The sequence below is a fragment of the Chiloscyllium plagiosum genome, chromosome 11, assembly GCF_004010195.1.
Source record: "Chiloscyllium plagiosum isolate BGI_BamShark_2017 chromosome 11, ASM401019v2, whole genome shotgun sequence".
Taxonomy (NCBI): domain Eukaryota; kingdom Metazoa; phylum Chordata; class Chondrichthyes; order Orectolobiformes; family Hemiscylliidae; genus Chiloscyllium; species Chiloscyllium plagiosum.
In genome coordinates, this window is record NC_057720.1 from 67,945,651 (window position 1) to 67,970,542 (window position 24,892).

Sequence of the window (24,892 nt, forward strand, 5' to 3'; positions counted from 1 at the left end):
GAAATATATCCTTGGTGGTGGGGCCACCCCACCAATCTCCATGTACAGCGCATCATCCGCCGTCATTTCCGCTACCTCCAAACGGACCCCACCACCAAGGATATATTTCCCTCCCCTCCCCTATCAGCATTCCGTAAAGACCACTCCCTCCGTGACTCCCTCGTCAGATCCCCACCCCCCACCAACCCAACCTCCACTCCCGGCACCTTCCCCTGCAACCGCCGGAGGTGCAAGACTTGCGCCCACACCTCCCTCCTCACCTCCCTCCAAGGCCCCAAAGGAAACTTCCATATCCGCCACAGATTCACCTGTACCTCCACACATATCATCTATTGCATCCTCTGTACCCGATGTGGCCTCCTCTATATTGGGGAGACAGGCCGGCTACTTGCGGAGTGTTTCAGAGAACACCTCTGGGACACCCGGACGAACCAACCCAACCACCCTGTAGCTCACCATTTCAATTCCCTCTCCCACTCCACCAAGGATATGCAGGTGTTTGGACTCCTCCATCGTCAGACCACAGCGAAACGACGGTTGGAGGAAGAACGCCTCATCTTCCGGCTAGGAACCCTCCAACCACAAGGGATGAACTCGGATTTCACCAGTTTCCTAATTTCCCCTCCCCCCCCCTTGTCTCAGTCAAATCCATCGAACTCAGCACCGCCTTCCTAACCTGCAATCTTCTTCCTGACCTCTCCGCCCCCACCCCAGTCTGACCTATCACCCTCACCTTGACCTCTTTCCACCTATCGCATTTCCGACGCCCCTCCCCCAAGTCCCTCCTCCCTACCTTTTATCTTAGCCTGCTGGACACACTTTCCTCATTCCTGAAGAAGGGCTTATGCCCGAAACGTCGATTCTCCTGTTCCCTGGATGCTGCCTGACCTACAGTAATATTTGGCCCAGGTTGGATTTATCCTGTTTTCTATTCACATGATTCATTTGGGTAATTTTTTACATCATCAATAAGATGTCTAGGAGAGCTCCAATACTGACTAAAGGTACTGGCTAAGACTCTTCTGGATCCCCATACTTGCCTCACTCACAGTCACACCCTTTTGTTCCTGACCACACAGCAAATTTGATGTAATTAAGCTAAGGAGTGTGACTACCTTGTGAAACAGCATTCAGGTACCTCTTCCACTCACTGATTCTGTTGATAACTGGATCACACTGACATCCACCAGCTCCTACATACTCAGCTGCAATACATTGTCTTCCCAATATTTACAGTGGAAGACTAGTTAAGAAACTCAATTTTAAAATCGCAATTTCCATGTTTTTGCATTCAATCCTTGATTAACAAAGGCAAGTATCCATATGCCTTATTAACCACCCTATTGATCTATCATTCTGAATTCTAAGGTCATACTATTCATCATGGACTCCTTTGCCTACTTTGTCCTCAAAATGCCCATCACTCTCACCTTATGATATATAAAACGCCACTCAGTAACTATGAGAAACATTACATAGGACAAATGGACAGGAAACTTGCAATCAGAATGGACAAGCATCAGCTTGCAACAAAAAAACATTACCAGTCCTCCCTCATATCAATTCACACTGACAATGAAGGACACCAATTCAACTGGGACAATGTTACAATACTGGAACAAGCTAAACAAAGACAAACCTGGGAATTATGGAGGCCTGGTATTCATCCACAGGTTCCATAAACAAACACATTGAAATAGATGCCTATCTACAGACTACTACTGTACAAAACCAGGAAGTAGAACCACTCACCAAAATAGACAAAACTGTATAAATTCAGGCAGATCACAACAACAGTGCCTCATTCAGAGCCTACACAGCACTGAAGATGTTACCCAGGAGGGAGACGAAACGTTTGCAAGAAAATCAACCTTGGCAAGCTTGGCAAACTGACCAACAACTTCAATCACAACCCGAACTACAGATCTTCACTAAAACCTTAATCATGTCTCACTTTTCAGGATTAAATTTCATTTTCATTGTTCTGTCCATCAGACCAGCTTATCTATATTGTACTGTAGTGTAATGCTTTCCTCCTCGCTACTTACCATACCTATACGTGTCATGCTTCCTATATTAAGTGTCTAGATCATTAATTTACATTATGAACCGCAAAGGGACACAACACCAAACCCTGTGGTAATACACTGGATGCAAGCGTCCAAGTCACAAAAAAAATCTTTGACCATCACAATCTGCCTGCTGCCACTAAGTGGCTTAGTTGCCACTTTACATGGATGTCATGGGCTTTCACGTTTTGACCAGTCTTCCATGCGAGATCTTGCCAAAAGCCCTTACTGAAATCTATGTATTCTACATCTATTGCACTACCCTCAGCTACACACCTAGAATTTGAGGTAGATAGATTAAAAGCAGAATCTTAAACATTGCCATCTCTGAGCTACTTCTGGTGCTATGTGCTAGTGAGTATTGGAATAGGCAAATAGAGTAGATGAACAGGTCTCAAATATTTAGTGCAGGAGGGATATCCAGGATTTCTGGATTAGTAGGTGTGTTTCTGGGGAAGGTGGTGCCATTACAGGTCTGATGTATTGCATCTGAACCACATTGGGACCACTATCCATTGAACTGAGGTAGTGTAGCTGGTGATGTATAGACAGAGGAGAAACCAAGACAGTCTGGAAGACAAAATAAAGCAGATGAGTTGAGGATGTCGATTAACAGCTGAGAATATGATATTATTGTATCATTGAGACGTGATCAAAGGAAAGGCAGAATTGACAGCTTGACATGACAGGTGGTAATGGCAAGGTGACTTTAAATTGGTTTGGCGGGGGTATTAAAAGAGGTGATGTGATATTGATAAAGGAATCATTGCAATGAGGCAGGCTGATACTTTCCTTAATCAAGGCCATACGGGGAAAACTTAACAACAAAAGTGGGCAAAGAGTACTGGGAGGGAGAGTACTATAAAACTCCCACCAAAGAAAGGGAGATAGAGAAGCACAGATACGTAGGCAAATCTCAGAAGTGTGGTAATATTAGGGAATTTCAACTTTCCCAATATTAACCTCGATAAACAAGAGGAATGGAATCAGACCATAGGACATGGGAGCAGAAGTAGGGAAAGGGAAAGCAAGGGAAGGAAGACATTGGTAGTGTAGTGTAAAATCCTCTAACAATACCCACTTTGTAAGAAAGGTATAAATCAAATATTGGAGTACATAACAAGATACAGTAATAATTCTGAGCAACTTTAACGTTCATGTTGACAGAGTTAATCAAGTTGGAGATGGTAGCTATGACAATGAATTCACACAGTGCACTAGGGATAGTTTTCTAGAGCAATGCTTCATTGAGCTAACCACAGAGCAGGCTATCTAGGATCTGGTAAAGGGTAATGAGGCAGAATTAATAAAAATGACCTTAAGGTAAAAGGTCCCTAAGGAAGTAGTGATCATGAAATGATGAAATTTAATATACAGTTTGAGAAGGAGAAACTTGGGTCAGAAGCAAGTTATATTCAACTTGAAGGGAATTATAATTTTTTGTATTCATTCACAGGACAAGGGCATCACTGGCTAGGACTGCATTTATTGCTCATCCCTAATGGCCTAGAGAGCAGTTTAGAATCAACCACATTGCTGTGGGTCTGGAGTCACATGTAGGCCAGCATAGGTAAGGATGACAGATTTCTTTCCCTCAAGGACATTAGAGATCCAGATGGGATTTTGTGACAATCTACAATGGATCCACGATTATTATTAGGCTCTTAACTCCACATTGTATTGAATTCAAATTCCACCATCTGTTGTGATTAAACCCAGGTCCTCAGAACATTATGTGGGTCTCTGGATTAACAATTCAGCAATAATACCATTGCCTCCTCAGCAAAAGAACAATGAAAGGAGATTAGAGTTATCTAAACTAGATTAGGCAGATAGATAAACAGAAGAGACAGTAAGCAAGTAGTGTCAGTCATTTAGAAGGTAATTCATTACACTCAGCAAGAAAATATCGCAGGAAGGAGAAAAGATTCTAAGAGACGGATCGGCCAACCATAGCTAACCCAAGAAGGTTAAGGAGAATATTAATTGAAAGAAAAGCAAGCAGGCAAAAGTGATAGTGCCAAAGACTGGGATAAAAATACAGAATCCAGCAAAGGAGGACTAAAAAGATAAAACGATAGAAAACAAACAAGGGCAAACCTGGTGAAGAATATAAAACCTGACAATAAAAGCTTCTTCAAATATATAAAAAAAGGACAGAGGGGTCAAAGTGACTAAAGACCCATTAGAAAATGAATCTGGGAAAATAGTTACAGGGAATAAGGAAATTGCTGGAGAGTTAAACAGATATTTTGCATCAGTCCTTGTGATGGAAGATACTTCAAACTACCTAATCATACTGGAGAATATGGAAGGAAGATTAAGTACCATCACCATCACTACAAAAGTAGCAGCAGACAAACTGATGGCCCTGATGGCTTGCATTCTGGGTTTCTAAAAGAGGTAGCTACAGATAGTGGATTTTGGACAAGTACTGGAGAATTGGAAAATTACTAATGTGACACCACTATTCAAAAAGGGAGGAGGCAAAAACTGGGAATTATCGGCCAATCAGCCTAACATCTATTGTTGAAGAAACTTTAGAATCAATTAAAGCAGTATCAGCATGACTTTACAAAAAAGGAAACAGTGTCTGACTAATGTATGCAAGTTTTTCCAGGAAGTCGAAGCCACAGTCACTCAATGAAGGAGCAGTGCTCTGAAATTTAGTGATTTCAAATAAACCTATTGGACAATAACCAATAGTCAGTGATTTCTGACTAAGCCACTGTGGATAGAGGGAACCGGTAAATGTGGTGTAATTAGATTTCCAGAAGGCATTTGACAAGATACTCCACAAAAGGTTAGAACATAGAACAATACAGCGCAGAATACAGCCGGCGCAATACAGTCCTTCGGCCCTTGATGTTGCGATGACCTGTGAACTATTAAGTCAGAAGATAAGAGCCCATGGTACTGGAGGTAGCATATAAGCATGGATAGACAATTGACTAACAGGCAGAAAACAACAAGTGAGAATAAGGAGTTCTTTTTCAGATTGGTGACCCATGACCATAGGGTTCCACAGAGATTAGTGCTGGGACCACAACTGTGTACAATATAAATTCGTGACTTGGAGATGGGAAGCAAATGTACTGCAACCACATTTTCAAACAAAAATAAGTGGGAAGACAGAGTGAGAAAATGTTACAATGTACAGAGAGATACTGATATGAGGATGGAGAAGGAAACTGCAGGGGATAGGCACATTAGAAATGTGGAGCTTATTCAAGATAAGTATGTACCTGTCAGGCAGGGAGGAAGCTGTAGAGCGCGGGAGCTGTGGTTTACGAAGGAAGTGGAAGCTCTGGTCAAGAGGAAGAAGAAGGCTTATGTTAGGATGAGATGTGAAGGCTCAGTTAGGGCGCTTGAGGGTTACAAGGTAGCCAGGAAAGACCTAAAGAGAGCGCTCAGAAGAGCCAGGAGGAGATATGAGAAGTTGTTGGCGGATGTTGCGTCGACCTGTGAACTATTAAGTCAGAAGATAAGAGCCCATGGTACTGGAGGTAGCATATGAGCATGGATAGACAATTGACTAATAGGCAGAAAACAACAAGTGAGAATAAGGAGTTCTTTTTTCTAAGGAATAGGTGTGATTGAGGTTCACAAGGAGGAGGTATTAGGAATCCTGCAGAGTGTGAAAATAGATAAGTCCCCTGGGCCGGATGGGATTTATCCTAGGATCCTCTGGGAAGCCAGGGAGGAGATTGCCGAGCCTTTGGCATTGATCTTTAGATCATCATTGTCTACAGGAGTAGTGCCAGAAGACTGGAGGATAGAAAATGTGGTTCCCCTGTTCAAGAAGGGGGGTAGATACAATCCTAGTAATTATAGACCAGTGAGCCTTACTTCAGTTGTTGGTAAAGTGTTGGAAAAGGTTATAAGAGATAGGATTTATAATCATCTAGAAAAGCATAATTTGATAAGGGATAGTCAGCACGGTTTTGTGAAGGGTAGGTCGTGCCTCACAAACCTTATTGAGTTCTTTGAGAAGGTGACCAAACAGGTAGATGAGAGTAAACCGGTTGATGTGGTGTATATGGATTTCAGCAAGGCGTTCGATAAGGTTCCCCACAGTAGGCTATTGTACAAAATGCAGAGAACTGGGATTGTTGGAGATATACCAGTTTGGATCAGTAACTGGCTTGCTGAAAGAAGACAGAGGTGGTGGTTGATGGGAAATGTTCATCCTGGAGTCCAGTTACCAGTGGTGTACCGCAAGGGTCGGTGTTGTGGCCACTGCTGTTCGTCATTTTTATAAAAGACCTGATGAGGGCATAGAAGGGTGGGTTAGTAAATTTGCAGACGACACTAAGGTCGGTGGAGTTGTGGATAGTGACGATGCATGTTGTAGGTTACAGAGAAACATAGATAAGCTGCAGAGCTGGGCTGAGAGGTGGCAAATGGAGTATAATGCGGACAAGTGTGAGGTGATTCACTTTGGTCGGAGTAACCGGAATGTAAAGTACTGGGTTAATGGTAAGATTCTTGGTAGTGTAGATGAGCAGAGAGATTTCGGGTGTCCATGTACACAGATCCTTGAAAGTTGCCACCTAGATTGACAGGGGTGTTAAGAAGGCATACAGTGTTTTAGCTTTTATTAATAGAGGGATCGAGTTCCGGAACCATGAGGTTATGCTACAGCTGTACAAAACTCTAGTGCTGCCGCACTTGGAGTATTGTGTACAGTTCTGGTCACTGCATTATAAGAAGGATGTGGAAGCTTTGGAAAGGGTGCAGAGGAGATTTACTTGGATGTTGCCTGGTATGGAGGGAAGGTCTTACGAGGAAAGGCTGAGGAACTTGAGGCTGTTTTCGTTAGAGAGAAGAAGATTGAGAGGTGACTTAAGAGAGACATATAAGATAATCAGAGGGTTAGATAGGGTGGACAGGGAGAGCCTTTTTCCAAGAATGATGACGGCGAGCACGAGGGGGCATAGCTTTAAATTGAGGGGTGATAGATACAGGACAGATGTCAGAGGTAGTTTCTTTACTCAGAGAGTAGTAAGGGTATGGAATGCTTTGCCTGCAGCAGTAGTAGATTCGCCAACTTTAAATACATTGGACAAGCTTGTCTCATTGGACAAGCATATGGATGTACATGGAATAGTGTAGGTTAGATGGGCTTCAGATTGGTATGACAGGTCGGCTGAAGGGCCTGTACTGCGCTGTAATGTTCTATGTTCTATGATAGGTTAAGTAAATGGAAAAAAATTTGGCAAATGGAATATAATATCAGAAGATGTGAAGTTCTTCATTTTGGAAAGGAGAACAAAAGAACAATATTATTTAAATAGAGAGAACTGCACAAACTGCAACAGAGACTTGTGCACAAAACACAACACTAACACACAGGTGCAGGTAATCAGGAAGGCTAATGAAAGGTTGGCCCTTATTTCAAGAGAGTTAGAGTACAAGAGTACATAAGTCTTACTGCAACTGCGAGAAAGTGTATAAGGTATGAGCAGGTAGGGAAAGAGTTAAGTTTTGGGTTGCTTGACAAAAGGCTCAGCTAACATGACTTTGACCAGATAAGAACTTGCAGTAAACAATGAGGTGCTGGAGGCAAAGGTAGTGGGTTAACAAGGTGGAAAAGTATTCATTATGTAAATCCATTTAACAAGATGAAGAAACATTCAGTATGTACAGTCAGTTAACAAGGTGAAAAGTATTCATTATGTGAAGCCAGTTAACGAGGTTAAGAACATTCATTGTGTAACAGCAGGTGGCTTAATCTTTACTACTGACACTCGCTGATTGTAATGGTCGCCCAATCAATATGTGTGTTGCCTTATCTGTATAATTCACTAAGAATTTGCTTGTTGAGAGAAGACCAAGAACTCATGTCTCTGTGCACATGGGCGATCGTTCTCTCTCTCCCTCCAGGGCCCGATTGAAGGGGTCTCTGAGCATTTTGCTTCAACTGAGGTGGGAACAGGACAACAACTATACAAAGTGCTGGCGAGACCACATTTGGAGAACTGTGAGCAGTTTTGCTTTCCTGACTTATGGAAAGATATTATTTAATTTGAGGCAATTCAGAGAAGGTTCACTAGGATGACCCTTGTCATGATGGGCTGTTTTATGAGTGAAGGTTGAACAGGTTGGAACTCTATTCATTAGAATTTAGAAGAATGAGGTAGACTCATTGAAAATATAGGATTTCTAAGGAGCTTGAACTGGGAAAGATCAGACAAGAACTACAGACTTGCAAGCCTAACTTGCTATAAAATGTGCAATCAAGGGTGTGGACAGGCATGGGTAGAAGAGAGGGGAATAAAGGAACGAAGGCACAAAACTCAGAGAGTAAATCAAACAAACCGTCTCGCCAAATCCATACATACACAGCTATCTAACTACAAACACTTCACTTGCACCCCTCTCCACAGCCACCTATTTGCCAACCCAACACACTAGTTTATCTCCATCCTCTTGCTTGTTATTTCACAATGTCCATTTCACTACTACTTTAGCACGACTTCTCTTTTACATTCATAGACAATGCACTGAAAAACATGTAATTCTCATCATTACTTAGACAATGATCCTGAGGTAGGACAGGTTGGATACTACAAACTATGTTTCGATGAGACTAATGATCAGGTCAACTATACGACAAAGTCACACCAAACACAGCTTGTAAAAAGAAAAATCAATGTTTTCAAACATTTTAGACAAAGTAAGTCCAATTTTTATATTCATTATTGGCTTGACAACTTAAAAGACTAAATCCAAAAGAAAGAATAGCTGTATAAAACTTCAAAATGAGAGCGTCATAGAGTCATAGATATGTACAGCACGGAAACAGAGCCTTTGGTCTAACTCGTCCATGCCGACCAGATATCCCAACCCAATTTAGTCCCACCTGCCAGCACATGGCCTATATCCCTCCCTTCCTATTCATACACCCATCCAGATGCCTTTTAAATGTTGCAATTGTACCAGCCTCCACCACTTCCTCTGGCATCTCATTCCATACATATACCACCCTCTGCTTGAAAGGGTTGCCCATTAGGTCTCTTTTATATCTTTCCCCTCTCACCCTAACCTATGCCCTCTAGTTCTGGACTCCCCCACCCTAGGGAAAAGACTTTGTCTATTTATCCTATCCATGCGCCTCATGATTTTATAAACCTCTATAAGGTCACCCCTCAGCCTCTGACGCTCCAGGGAAAACAGCCCCAGCCTATTCAACCTCTCCCTATAGCTCAAATCTTCCAATGGTCAGCATGGACGGGTTGGACTGTAGGGTCTGTTTCCATGCTATACATCTCTATGACTCTAAATCTTTTCTGAAGCCTTTTAAGCTTCACAACATCTTTCCGATAGGAAGGAGACCAGAATTGTAGAATATTCCAACAGTGGCCTAACCAATGTTCTGTACAGCCGCAACAGGACCTCCTAACTCCTGTACTCAATACTCTGACCAATAAAGGAAAGCATACCAAATGCCTTCTTCACTATCCTATCTACCTGCGACTCCACTTTCAAGCACTCCAAGGTCTCTTTGTTCAGCAACACTCCCTAGGACCTTACCATTCAGTGTTTAAGTCCTGCTCTGATTTGCTTTCCCAAAATGCATCACCTCACATTTATCTAAATTAAATTCCATCTGCCACTTCTCAGCCCATTGGCCTATCTGATCAAGATCCCATTGTAATCTGAGGTAACCTTCTTCGCTGTCCACTACACCTCCAACTTTGGCGTCATCTGCAAATTTACTAACTGTACCTCTTATGCTCACATCCAAATCATTTATATAAGTGATGAAAAGTAGCGGACTCAGCATCGATTCTTATGGCACTCCACCGGTCGCAGGTCTCCAGTCTGAAAAACAACCCACCACCACCACCCTCTGTCTTCTACCTTTGAGCCAGTTCTGTATCCAAATGGCCAGTTCTTCCTGTATTCCATGAGATCTAACCTTGTTAACCAGTCTCCCATGTCGAATGCCTTACTGAAGTCCATATAGATCACGTCTACTGCTCTGCCCTCATCAATCCTCTTTGTTACTTCTTCAGAAAAGTCAATAAAGTGGCCTATAATCTGAAATCAGATTTTAGCTTGACAGAATTAGGAAATGATAACAATCACAAGTCTGCAAATGACCAAACAGAATGTGATGTTAACACGTATTCAAGAAAATGTAGGTTATGGTGGTAAAATGCAATTATAAAACCAATTATTAAAATACGGGTGTCCCTGGCAAGGCCAGCATTTTTTACCCATTTCCAATTACCTTCAATTGATAGGGAGTTGCCTTTTTTAAAATATATTTTTCTAATCAACCTGTGCAGAGATGTTATGACATACCTCTGGGGCAGATGGGACTTGAACCCAGGCCTCCTGGTCCACTGGAATGAAAGTGAGTTGCTTTCTTAAATTAATGCAATCATTGGTTGCAGGTACAATTTGTTGAATTTCATCAGATTCCACTCTGAATTATAACTAATTACTTATAATTTTCTAATTTCGCTAGAAAAATTAAATATTGCAATAGCATAAAGTTGTTGACTTCTATAACATTGACTTGATCAAGGTGAATGTCTGTTTTTATAAATACACCCCAACACCTAGTAACTTTTGTTGGTCAGTGATCCTTTCTTGCTTATACAAAGGATACTTAAGAAGGATTTAACAAGGGAAACCTTTAACTAGATGTTTGTGAAATGTGGAAAAGGAATACTAGAAACTTCACAGACAAAGAACGCAAAATACCTTTCTTTCATCAAGCAGTATGAAACTCAAGTTCCAACATGTCCATTCATTTATTACTTATAAACCTCTTCCTGGTCAGACTAAACAACAATGTTAAGAACATAAATTTAAAATACGTGGAAGCATGGTAACATGTGAAGAGAACTTTGCACATTTAGTTCACAAGCACAGGAAGCTCAAAAGTTCTCATTGCCTGGCTACGAAATAAATCTTGAGACTACCTCAAGGTAATTTTTTGCTTCCAAGTTCATTTCCACAATGCATCCAATTTCTTTTCTCCCCCCCCCTCTGGAAGTTTACATTACAAGAATACACTAAGGATTTTGATGTTAGTGTCATTGTGAAACTGTATAAACACTTGTGCCAAACTGTTTACAAAAACTGGCTGCATGTCTTGCTCACTTCAAAAGCTTTGGAAAAACACCTGTTAAAATCTAAAATATTTAGCTTAATTCATAAATCAATTCACACTTCAAAACAACTGTGCATGAGAAATTTAATAAATTTGTCAAAAACACATTATATTTTAATTTTTTGTGTACACAAACATATTTGGTTGTAACTTACTTTACAAGGCCTTGAGAACAAACACTTATGTAAATTCAAGTTCCTTCTTTATTTTCTTTTAGAGTGATATTATTAACTGACTATTTTACAACTTTCAGTAATGGGTTGATGCCAACACATTATGAAATTATGTCTGATAGAATCCATTTGCTGCAGCTTTCAGTGATACTCTAGCATCCACTTACTTCCATGCACTTAATAATGAACAACATTGCATATTGACCAACAGAATTTCAGCAAAAAATTAATTTAATTCCGAAATACAAATGGATAAACAATACTCAACAACATGACTAGTAAAGAACACAAACTTTACAGTACTGAATCTTCAAAGACAAATGAACTACAACATATTGAAGCATAAGCTACAAAGTTGGCATTTAGTTTTGAATCTAATATTTTACCAGTCTTGAGGATTTGATTTTTAACCAGAACAAAATAACACAGTATCAATTTTCACACACATACTTCAGTGTCATCGCACTTGCATCATCTAAAAATTTTAAATTGTTTTACTACCTGTCCAACATCAGATGCACAGAAATTTCTTCCAACTAAATTTTGGAAAATCTGAAGTCATTGTTTTCAGCCTTGATGGAGAAAGGTGGCATAGTGATAACTGTCACCAGACTAGTGATCCAGAGTCCCAGGCTAATTGCCCAATCCAAGCAAGGTAGCTGATTCAATTATTAAATAAATTGAAATTCAAAGTTAACCATGGTTATAGTGACTATAAGATTATCAATTACCACGATTGTCCTTTATGGAAGGAAGCTGAAAATGTGTTGCTGGAAAAGCGCAGCAGGTCAGGCAGCATCCAGGGAACAGGAGAATCGACGTTTCGGGCATAAGCCCTTCAGGAATTCCTGAAGAAGGGCTTATGCCCGAAACGTCGATTCTCCTGTTCCCTGGATGCTGCCTGACCTGCTGCGCTTTTCCAGCAACACATTTTCAGCTCTGATCTCCAGCATCTGCAGACCTCACTTTCTCCTCCTTTATGGAAGGAAACCTCTCTCTTTACCTGATCTAGCCTTCATATGATTCCAGATCCACAAAATGAAGGTGACACCCAACTGACCTCAGAAATGGTTTGATAAGCCACTCAGTTCAAGGATAATGTGGTATGCAAAACAAATGCTGGTCTAGCCAGCGACATCCACTTCTGCAAGAACTTCTGTTTTAAAGAAAATGGTTTACATCCACAACTCTAGCCACTGGTTCTATTACATTCGTTTGCAATAAACTGAGGCTAAACAAACTGTCAGCAATCTTCGATGCCACATTTTAACAGTATTGAGCTTCAGCCACATATCTGCACTAAGACTGCCAAGTCCTATCTTTGTACCATTATCAACCGCATGCCTGGTTAGACTCCTATGTTAAATCTTTGATAAACTTAAGGTCACCTAAAATTCTGCTACCCCAGTTTAACTCACACAAAGTCCCACTTATCCATTAATAGTGCTCCATTACGTTACATTGATTCCCAGGTTAACCAGCATTCAATTTTAAAATTCTCATCTTTCCCATTTGTTTAATCTCTACCCATTGTACATCCTGAGACTGTTTGAAATATGTGACTCCACTAATTCTGCTCTCTTGAACATCTCCACATTTAACCTTGCCACCATTGAAGAATGTGCCTTCAATTGACAAAGCCCCAAGGTGTAAAATTCCATCCCTGAACCTCTATGGTTGTCCTTTCTTTCTAATCCTCATACCCCTCTTTGAAGTGTTCTTAACTTTTTGACCAAGCTTTAATCCATAAAGTGGCTGTGTGTTAAATTTTGCTTAATTACACTCATGGAAAGTCCTTTAGAATGTTTATGGATATTAAAAGGCGCTATATAAATACAAAGTCATGTCAACGTCAGGTGAAGCATTCAGTATAAGGAGCCTCTCCATGCTGGAAAGAAAATCCATTTGAACCTTTCCAATGCTTTAAATTAAAACAAACCAGTACTGTAGGAACTTTTCACCCTCCCTTCCTTGCCAAGCTATTATCTTGTGATGACTTTGGAATGGGGGGTGGAAGGAGGGGGAAATAAATAGCACTGTCAATCTTTTTAAATGTTGCAATCAAAGAAATGAAAGACCAAGAAAATTACATGTGCAACAATGCAATCATACCTGAATGGCAGATAAGGAGGGTTCTTCCCTGCTACGAGAGATCTGTAAGCTTCTTCTGGTGTTTTTTGAAGATAAATGACCTTGTTGAAGAAAGAACACAGTAAGTCTGATTTACAGTTATCTACTAGTCCTCAAAATTATTGCACAGACTGCAGCTATATTTTCAAATTTGCCTTGCTTGATTTTTGCAAAGGTGAAGTGTCAATATTAAAATATAAAAATAAATCTAAGTTGTAGAACCACAGCCAGTCAGAACACTTGCTGACCATATAAGCCTAGTTAGAACTGCAAAAATACTGTCAGAAATACTTTGCTCCTCTGGCTGTCTTTGCAGATTCAAATCTGTTGGGAGCTTTATCTTTTTAATGCAAAATTTTTCCATGCAAAAAAACACTGAAAAGATCAAGTCATGTTGATGAGATGTGGCCGAATTTTCAAATGGTGTATTAAGTCAAAAACTATTGCTCAATTTAGCTGGCTTTGAAAAATACTTTAGTCAAGTGTCATTCCCTCTACTAAATGATAAAAAAAGCTATTTCTCCGAAGTTTGATATCTCATCTTCTACCTTAATTTCACTTGTACATTCCAGTCTTTAATCATTCCACAGAGAGCAAGTTAAAATGATGATCTGCAAACTTCGCTTCCTAGTTTGCTGTTTATGAGAATACTTCAGGATTTTCTTCTCAGCCTGCTTGATGAGCTTACTGTTCCTGGACACCAGAATTAAACTAACATTATAATGGAGAAATATGCACCATGGAGTCCACCAAGTCTTTATAGCAGCTTTCTTTGGGATCAGGAGTGAGTGCCAACTGTTCTATTCCAGGAAGCTAATCAGTAAAGAATAGAACTAGAGATTACATGTTCATGTACTTAAACAGCTTTTGTTCACAGAGGAAAGCATATTCAAAACATGCACCTTGCAATTCAAGCACATTTTCAGTCAGCCTCAATATATTTGAATCAAAATAAATTCCCAGTTAATGTTCACTACCTAAAATAAATTGAACACACAATTAGTATACAAGTTAACACTGACCACAATAGACAATAGGTACAGGAGTAGGCCATTCTGCCCTTCGAACCTGCACCACATTCAATATGATCATGGCTGATCATCCTTAATCAGTATCCTGTTCCTGCCTTATCTCCATAACCCATGATTCACTATCCTTGAGAGCTCTATCCAACTCTTTCTTAAATGTTAAATGAAAAAAATTAAAAGTGAATTACTTTCAAAACATTCATAAAACTTACAGAAGACTACTTAGATATCTGAATTGTTGTGAACCCAGTTGATGGTAATGCTCAAAAAGTCAGGTCTCAGTAAAATCTGGCTTGATTGATCATAGTGCAGTTTGATTACCATGGTCATCAGTCACTGAATAAATGCATTTCAGTGCCAATGTTCTTTTAAAAAAAGCATACAAATTTATTACACAAAACAAAAATATGAGAATTTAGAAAGATCTTAAGATAAACAGCCAAAAGAAAAAAATAATCTGTTTATACAGCAATATCCCGTACAGATACTCAACCTCAGTAAAGTATCATTCTTATCTGAACTCTATATTTCTTACTTAACTGCCTGGGTTGCAAGCATTTCTTTCAGCGACAAGTTTCTACACATTCACCAAATATTATTCTCCTTGTTATGGTCTCTCCCCAAGATTTGCAGATACAGACTACATTTGACTTTGTCTAACTTAGAATTAAGAAAAGTCCTGTCTACTTCAATTGATAAAACAGTTTCAATACTTTTTTCCATCTCTAAAAAATACATTCTACTGTAATGAAGCTCTTCTTCTCAAATGAAAAACCAACTGTAGGCCCTGTCTACCTCTGAATGTCAGAAAAGTTCAACATTGTTAACATTTCATCAATTGACTCCCCCAGTACTTCATCTAGTCATTTAGCTTAAGGTCTCATGCTTTCTTGAAAATGATATATGATCTCTTAAAAAGCAATTTTCTAAACTAAAATGAAAAGAACAATTTAGCTTTACTTTAAAATCTAAATCCCCAGATGATAACATGAAACTTGATCACAGAATACAAATTAAAAAATGAGTAAAAAAAGATTAATGTGCAAAGAGAGGTCTTTATGTATTGATGATCCTTGAAATTAAAGGGAAAAGTATATTCTATTTCCTATAAACTGTAAATAAGCTTACAACAATTTGGAAATTGCAGATTCTACAACATATTATCCGACTGGGCTATGTTAGGTGTTTATGCTCCAAGTGAACAGAATAAAATATTAAAAATGCATAACAGACCAATTCATACAAGGTCCAAACAACTCTTTCCAGATCAACTGAGGATGAGACATGCTACACAGTTTAAGGGGGTCACTATGCAGGAATATTTAGCATTTTGTTTCCAGTTGTGAACAGACAATTAATATATGAGATGTTTAAAGCCACAAGTAATACTTGCATATATTTAACACATTGAAGATGAACAAACATAGTTAAATGAAATTAGAGTTAAGGCATTTCTTAATGTGTACATCTAATCAACACAACCATATTCTTTTGTGAAACACAGGAACTTTCACACATCCTTTGGATACAGTTTCCTGCATCATATTCATTAACAATCCAAACCTTATCCATAAGTATCAAGCAGACTAGTAGTTTTGAAAATCATAAATTATTTCCACTCTACCTTTTGTATATGGTGCACATTTACAAATGTAAAATACTTTCTCTGAATACAGAAGTTTTTAAAATTATTGATGCATTGCATTTTTCTATTGCAGTGTACAAAAGAGAGAGTGGCCTATGGGAAAGAACATGTGCACAAGACAGAGCATGGCAAAACACTGTCTGCATGTGCGACAAAAGGAAGGGGAAGCATACATAAGAGAGAAGGGGCAGTGTAGGTGCAATGGGAGACACGAAATGACACTACAAAAACTTGACAAAAAAGGAAAGAATGAAGAATAAAAGAATAAAGAAACATAAATTTCTGATAAATAGATTACACCGAAAGATCAAGAGAAGTAGTCATAAATTCAAATTAGGTCAAAAGTTTCCACCTACAAGCACTACTGCCATACAACACCAGGGATCCGGATTCAATTCCTGCCTTGGGTGACTATCTGTGTGGAGTTTGCACATTATCCCTGTGTCTGTATGGGTTTCCTCCAGGTGCTCCAGTTTCCTCCCACAATCCAAAGATGTGCAGGTCAGATTAATTGGCCATACTAAATTGGCCATAGTGCATTAGTCAGGGGTAAATGTAGGGGAATGGGTCTGGGTGGGCCTCCCTTTGGAGGGTCGGTATGGAATTATTGGGCCAAAGAGCTTGTTTCCATACTGAAGGGAATCTAATCTAATCTAAAAATTGGTGAATTAACATATAACACTGAATAGTGGCTCATTTGGACTGGAAATGTTTGGATATAAATGTGATTATAAATACATGTGGTATGGAGAACTGAATCCAAAGGCTGATTATCAGAGAAGGGATACTTTTCAAAATGACCAGAGCAATAAAATAATTTTATTAAAAAGAACATATGAGGCAAGACAGCAAATGGTAACAATGGTATGTAATATAACTTAGAGCCAGGACTCTTTCAAGATGAATGGTTAACTCTCAGCTGGGGACAAATCACACAAAATGCCAATTACTTGACAGCATTCATAAATATATCCAGAGTAACAAATGAAACAATACTCAAGTTACTAGGCAATAGTTGGAAGTTCAGTACATGGGGCATGTCACTCCCTACATCATGAAAACACATTGTCAGAGACTTCAATCAAAAATTTGAACTGAACTTTTGAAGCAAGCTGAAAAAGCACTAAAAAAAAGGTTGGGCAAGAACTAATTATTGTTGTAAGGAAAAGCAGGTTTCAGTTACAGAACCACGGCAACTGAAGAATAAAATGAAACACTACCCACAAAACAAAACCTTAAGGAGAATTTTCACACTATTTGTACTGTAGGCTAAACAATTTTAATGGTTGTAAATGAATAACCAATGGACTCTTGAATAAGTAAATTTCACAGCCATAAAGTAAAAACATAATTTTGCACCCAAGTACCAAGGGAGATCAGCAGCTGCAACTCAAAACAAAACAAAAGTTGTTGGAGAAACTCAGCAGGTATGGTAGCATCTGTGGAGAGAAAGCAGAGTTTTGGAACAGAAGGGTCATTGGACCCAAAGCATTAACTGCTTCCTCTCCAAAGATGCTGCCAAACCTGCTGAGCTTCTCCTGCAATTTTGGTTTTATAACTAATTGTTAAGAAAAGTTTCAAAACATGACAGAAAATGGCCTGCTGGTCGAATTTAAGTGTAGTTATTTAAACCTTAGTATCTTTCAAGTGTGGTGCCCAGAACTGGATGCAACACTCCAGAGGAGGTCAAACCAGCCTTTAATCTTGTTTTTGTACTCTAACCTACCTGTTCAAAGATGTTATATATCTCTGGAGCTGATGGGATTTAAAACCTGGGTTTCTGGATCACAAGTAGGAGCACTAACCCTGTACCATGAGACGCACTAATATACTCATGTTATATTGTTTCTTCTCGTTCTTCCTAATATAATGAATCAATTTATACTCCTCTGAAATAAATTGAATCTGCTCTTTGTCCATCCACCCATTTCACCAACTAGCTGATGCCTTTCAAATTTCGACATTCTCCTCTACAAAGTTCACGACTTCAAGCTCCATGTTGCCAACAAATTTGATATTGAACCCTACACACCAAAGTTTACGTTATTAAAGAAATCATGAAGAAACAGAGAACGTAGAAAATAAGGATAGGCTATTTTCACCTTTTGAGCCTGCTCCAACATTAATCATGGTGGATCATCTGATTTAATAGCTTATTCTCAATCCCACCCCACCAAATCCTTTCATCCCTCAGCTGCAAGTACTATATTCAACTCTTTCTTGAAATCACAAAATCTTTGGCTTGGATTGTTTTCTGTGATAGCAAATTCCACAGGCTCATCACTCTCTCGGTCAAGAAAATCATTCTCATCTTAGTCCTAAATGACTTAACTGATATCCATCGACTGTGATTCCTGATTCTGGACTGCCCTGCCATCTGGAACAACGGACTAGTCCTGTTAGTATAATATAGGTTCTATGAGATGCCTCCTTATTCTTCTGAACTCCAGCAAATACAATCCTAACCAATTTAATCTCTCCTTATACATCAGTCCTGTCATCCATGCAATCAGTCTGGTAAATCTTCGCTACACTCCCTCTATAGCAAGAACATCCTTCTTCAGATAAGACAACCAAAACTACATACACAATATTCTAAGTATGGTCACATCAAGGCCCTGTATTAATAACAGTTCAACATCGCTGCTCCTGTATTTAAATCCTTTCACCATGAAGACTTACATACCTTTTGACTTCTTGATCGCCTGCTGCACCAATACCCGAGTCTCGTTGCAATTACCCTCTCTCAATTTATAGCCATTTCAGATAATTACCTGCCTCCCTGTTTTTGCTCCCAATGTAGGTAACCTCACATCAATCCACACTATACTGCATCTGTCAAGCATCTGTCCATTCATTTAGCTTGTGCAAATCACAGTGAGTCATTTCTGCATTCTCTTTAAAGCTCACCCTCCTACCCAGCTTTGTGTCACAACAGCAGCAGCGCTTAGAACAATCCCACAGGATCCCTTATAAACCTTCCCACAATGTGAAAAACAATCCTACACCACTGCTGTGATTCAATCTATTTCATACTCATGCTGTTCTGTCCTTTTGTTCAAGTAGTCTTAACTTTGCTTACAAGTCTGTTATGTAATACTTCATTAAATGCTTCTATTAAGTTGGTATACACCATATCAACAACATTACCAAAGGTTCAGCAATGTTACCTTCCTTGTTAGATTGGGAAAAGGCTAAATGTAAAAGATTGTTCTGAATAAACTCTTGCCCCTCATCATGATATACATATGTATCTTAATATTTAGGTTTGAATATTTTATCATTTCCTTGTAAATTTGTTTATCTACATTGTTCCACTAATTGGTGGCCTATAGAATATTTCAAACAATGAAATCGTACTTCTATTCTTTCATGCTCTAGCCAAAATCGATGTGTGTCCTTAACCCATCTGGAGCATCTCTCTCCAGCAGTACAATATTCTTCTTAAATCTACACTGCTAACCCACCTCTTTTCTTTCCTGGACACATTGTCCTCAGATATATTTAGTACCCAGTCCTGTCCTTCTTTAAGCCAAGTTTCAGTTAATATAACATCAGATTTCCCGATCCCTGCAGTTCAGCAACCTTATCCATAATACTCCATTCATCCATATATATGCACAATGAAGCTAACTTTGATTTACACAGCCACTCTTACTCCAAAGCAAAAAAACAAATTTCTGAAGAAACTCAGTAGGTCTTAAGAGTATCTGTGGAGTAAAAACAGAATAAACCTTCCAAGTCCGATGACCCTTATTCTGTACTCTTACTTTAACTCAGTTAGCACTGCTGCCTCATAGCACCAGGGACCTGGGTTCAATTCCCGCATCGGGCAACTGTCTGTGGGGAGTTTGCATATTCTTCCCGTCTCTAGGTGGATTTCCTCAGGGTGCTCGTTTTCTCCCACAGTCCAAAGATGTGCAGGTTAGATGAATTGGCCATGCTAAACTGCCTGTAGTGTTAGGTGCATTAGTCAGGGGTATATGTAGGGGAATGGTTCTGGGTGGGGTTGGTTGCTCTTTAGAGGGTTGGTGTGGATTTGTTGGCCGTAGGGCCTGTTTCCACACTGTATGGAATCTAATCTAATCTAATCAATTCTTTACTGATTCTTATATGCTGTCACTTCCCACCTTCTGTACATTTTGTTGTTCCTCTCTAAAAGCGCCTTCTGTTCCTACACACCTGCCAATTTATTTTAAAACAACAATGAAATACCTTGTAATAAAAAGTGTGCTGGTGAAACTCAACAGGTCGAGCAAGAAAAACAGATGTAAGTTTCTAGTCAAAATTACTTTTCTTCAAAACTGAAGCGAGGTGGAAATGTGATGGGCTTTATGCTGCTGAAACAAAGAGGGGCATGTGGAATAAAAGATAAGGTCAGACAAAGGTTAAAAGGTGAGGGAGATTAAAGGTATTATTGAATAAAAGGCAAAGACAGTAGTAATGGTTGTGGAGAAGGAACAAGTAAGGTGCTAATAAAACGAAAGTCAGCTCTGACAAAACAAAAACATGAAAACAATATACAGACCCTGGGGATAATAAAAAATTAAAAATGAAGCTCCCAGTCTAGATTTTGCCAGCACGTTTTATACTCCATAGCTTCAACATAATGCAAGTTACTTTCCTTAGTGGCAAACTAGCTTTTTCTATATTTCTCCTACATTTTCTTTTACAGAATTCTAAAGGGAAAAAGTAATCACATTACCCTTCAACATTCTCTTCTTTAGTACAAGATGTTAATTTCTGACTGCCATAGCACACTGAGCAATCATTCTTTGTTAAATTCAAGAGGTCTTGTGCAGCAGAGGTAGAATCCCTACCTGTGAGCTAGAAGTTCTGGGAACAAGTCATGCCCTAGGACTTGATGGTCAAGGATCATGCATTCGTAATGTAGCCAAACCTGTTGAAAGTCAACTTGTATGATGATACCATGGCTTTAAGAGGTGTATTTTGTCTTTGTTTTAAATGAAGGATTGAGACAGAGCTGCCAAGCAATCTGCTCAAAGCCACTAAAGTAATGTGAATCCTTGGGTTTTAAAAAAAAGTTGCAACAAGGGAAGCAGCCTGAATGGGTGGGGTCAAGCTCCCACACAACCAAGATTTTTAGCTTTAGCTTTCTGTAATTGCTGGAGTCTTGAATCGGGATGTAGAAACTCTTATTCCTCTCTGTTACCAGCTAAAATCTGTGGTTCTTTTCCTGGTTGCTAGAATTGCATGTGAAACAATCTGTTTACTGAATGTGACTTTGCCAAGGGTACACTTATAGGATGTTACTACGTTGGAACAGTTAATTATTAGCAGTTAATGTATCTGTTATTTAGTTAAGCATTTTCAAAGAATAATAATAATAATAATAATACAGGTAAGCTGATTATTTTCTTTTGTTTCATTTTTATTTTGTCTGTATTTTAACTATAGTGTTAAAAAAAGTGCTTAATGATGAGTAGTTTGACCAATCCAATTGCACCTGGAATACAACACCTTACACTTATTTTTAAAACAAGAATAAAAAGTTTGGGATTAAACTGTCATTTTATTACATCTTGAGGGATTTGGTCTGGTTGATAACACTTGTCAGTCCTTCCAATATCAATGGCAGGTGTACTAGAGATTCCTGGTCAACAATGCAATGAAAGAAAATTGCAGCCTCCACCATCCGTTAATGGTTTCCTTCTGCCTTTTTCCAAATGCACAGCAGAGTTACATATAATCAGCCTGCACTAACAGCTGGAGTCAACAGTAAGGACACTCAAACAGGTCAATACAAAGCTAAGCACAAACTTTTGTTCAAACAAATCATCTACAAACTTAATTCAATAAAAAACTAATGTCTCCTCCACACTTACAGGGAAACATTAATGGCAATTGAAATGTAACAAAAATAGCTGGACAGTGTATCTTTGACAGCTGTTAGTTTTTTTTATATTCTGCAAATACATTATTTATAGCTACTAAATTAAAAAAGGCCTTGCAGCATAGCTTGTATTACAGGCTATCAATGAGATTCCAGTACTTGCATAAGTGTAATCCAATCAGAAGAATGTCAATTGGCAGCTACTAAACATAAGTAAAGCTCTGAAAAAAGGTGTACTGTAAAGATTTCCTCCAGAGGAATCTTTATGCTTAAAAAAAAACTTACAATGGTCAAAGCTCTGAAGCAATACTACTTGTTTCAATACAGCAACAGACATGAAATGAAATGTGGAAAAAGATAATTTTGTCCAAACATTATAATAGCATTTCAAAATGAAAATAAAACAAATTCCTCCATGAATTATACAGACACTTTTCTAATCATTCAAATTTGACTTTGAGATTACTAAACATTATCCAGTTTAAACTTTACACTTAGAAGAGTTATATAACCAAAGTCATACATTAGTTTTCAAAATGTTCTCATTCAAATTAAGAGAAGTGGGCCACTCAGTCCCTCAAGCTTTTTCTGTATTGAGTAGGTTCATGGATCATATTCCTAAACCTTTTACAAAAGTATGTTCATCAAATTTACTAAACAATCATATACGGGAATGTGAAATATGAAGCACTGTCCTCTTCTCTTACATGTCAAACAAACTCCCATTTTTGAAATTGTGGAGAACTCCCGAATCATAAACAAATGTACTCTATTACGTACTATATAGATACAATCTTGCATCTAATCTTTAAATCTTCTCCTTTGAGAATAAACTTGTCTTTTCAGGTGAGATTCATGACCAGAAACTGAAAATCAAACACTTGATCATCCTTAATTCTCAATAATGCTGCTAGGTTGGGCTTTATTGTGCAATACTTATGTCATCCAATTAAATCACTTTTGATATTTGGAAGCAATTTTCAGTCATCTCCATTACGCAATCTTTCAAATGCACTGTTGTTTCAAGAACACCAAGTTAATTTAAAATCATAAATAGTCAAATTAGAAATCATAGTTGAAAAATATTTGGGAGAATAAATGAAAGCCAACATGGAAAATCACAACTTAAATTCAAATTTCTGGATAAATTAAGAAAGATGTTTGCTGTGGACCACAAGGTTGATGCATGTACGGAAGTTCAACAGGAATGGATAAAGTACCATAAATAGGCTTTAATTTTGCTAAGGTGTCTATGTGATTAAAATAGGCCAGTGCAAACATAAAAGATAACACACTGCATTTACATTATAAATTAATTCTTTCACAAAAATATTCATAGTTTCAGTTACAGTGATTACAGTTGGGACTAAGAGGGTGAGGATGAAGGATGCATGTGCCGATTGGCAGAACGACAAAACATTGATCTGTCCACAAGGATCAGTCTGGGGCTTCAACTTTTCATTACATTAGTGACTTGAATACAATATACAGTTTCAATCCTTCATTCAAGCTTGCAGATAATTGGAAGATATGCTTCCCTTAGTTTGTGAACCACAATTGTTTATTCTACTTATTCTGGAATAAGAGGACAATCCTGAAGATAGATACACTCTGGATTTTAGGCAGATTTAGTGTCATAGAAACATGTAAACCTTAGGGTTTGCTCTGGCTGGAGAAGATTGCACTAGGCATCAGTCTCTGAACAAGGAGTCAGCCAAACAAATGAGAAGAATTTTCACCCAGACAGAGCAACCAATCTTTAGAATTCCCTATCCAAGACGACAATCAACTGATGTAATATTCAAGACCAAGGTCTGTACATTTTTGGAACCAAGGTCTTGATGTTTCTGATGTAAATGATTTATCTTCTGAACACACAATTTAAAAGCTGACAGCTGGGGAAAATCTTTTTAAAAAAAAAACTAAATGTAAGGGAGTGAGGACTACAATTTCTTTTTAGAAAAAAAGCAGTCTTTTACTTCAATAGAACATTGGTCAGACTCATTCTGGAGCACTCTGTTTATCCTCCAAAACCATTATGATATTACTGAGGTAAAATGGCCAAAACTATGCTGATTTTAGGGGGATTACATTAAGATAGGTGACATAAATTTAGCTTAGACTCTTTTGAATATAAAGCCTGAAAAAGATTTTATAGGGTAGATACGGAGAAGCATTTTTCTGGTGGACAAAATATTGCAATTAGAATTTGGCCATTCAAGGGCAAATGCAGGAAACATTTTTTAATCAATAGCAACAAAACTGGCTTTCAAGCAAAGAGATGGATTAACGTTAGTTATCTGTATCAAAAGACTGTAACTCAAGATACTAGCCTTTGTTATAACGTGTACATCAGCTTAATCTGAGTGCAGAGTATTCCTGAAACATTGAATATTAGGACTTCTCAATAAATTCTTTTTTCCCTGTGGATTCATTACCCCACAGGAAAAAAAAGCCACAGAAAGACGTGAAATCCGAATCCACTTTAGGTGCTAGCAAACCACGACTAAGAGATAGGTTTAAACAGGCAAGGCTTTAATGTGCTTCCTAATTCAACAATAATTACAGCTCTAAAAAAATCCCTGGGAGCTAGCTAATTCTCTATTTTGAATTGTATATCAATGGATATTTCCTTAGTAGGATTTAAACATCCCCTTCTTTACGGTCTCCAGCCCACCCCAAATTTGTTTTGCGCAATAGGGGAAGGTGGGACCTGTACAAACAGGGCGGTCTTCACTTGAACCAAAGGGGTACTAATATCCTGGGTTGGAAATTTGCTGATGCAATTCTGGTGGGTTTAAACTAGCTCAGCAGGGTGATGGGAACCTGAGATGTAGTTGCAGTGCACAGGAGGATGACAGTA

At 38.6% G+C, this 24,892-nt stretch overlaps 1 protein-coding gene across 5 annotated transcripts in view; it reads right to left on the reverse strand.

Annotated features, from left to right (window-relative positions):
- Positions 1–24,892, reverse strand: part of LOC122554524 (dual specificity protein phosphatase CDC14A-like) — a 180,447-nt gene that overhangs the window by 104,844 nt on the left and 50,711 nt on the right. For all 5 annotated transcript variants that reach the window (XR_006313008.1, XM_043699680.1, XM_043699682.1 and 2 more), the window contains exon 5: positions 13,485–13,564. Coding sequence is in view for 4 of the 5 variants with exons in the window: in XM_043699680.1 (XP_043555615.1) it covers positions 13,485–13,564 (80 nt within the window). In the remaining variant the exon portion in view is untranslated. The remainder of the gene's footprint in view (positions 1–13,484; positions 13,565–24,892) is intronic.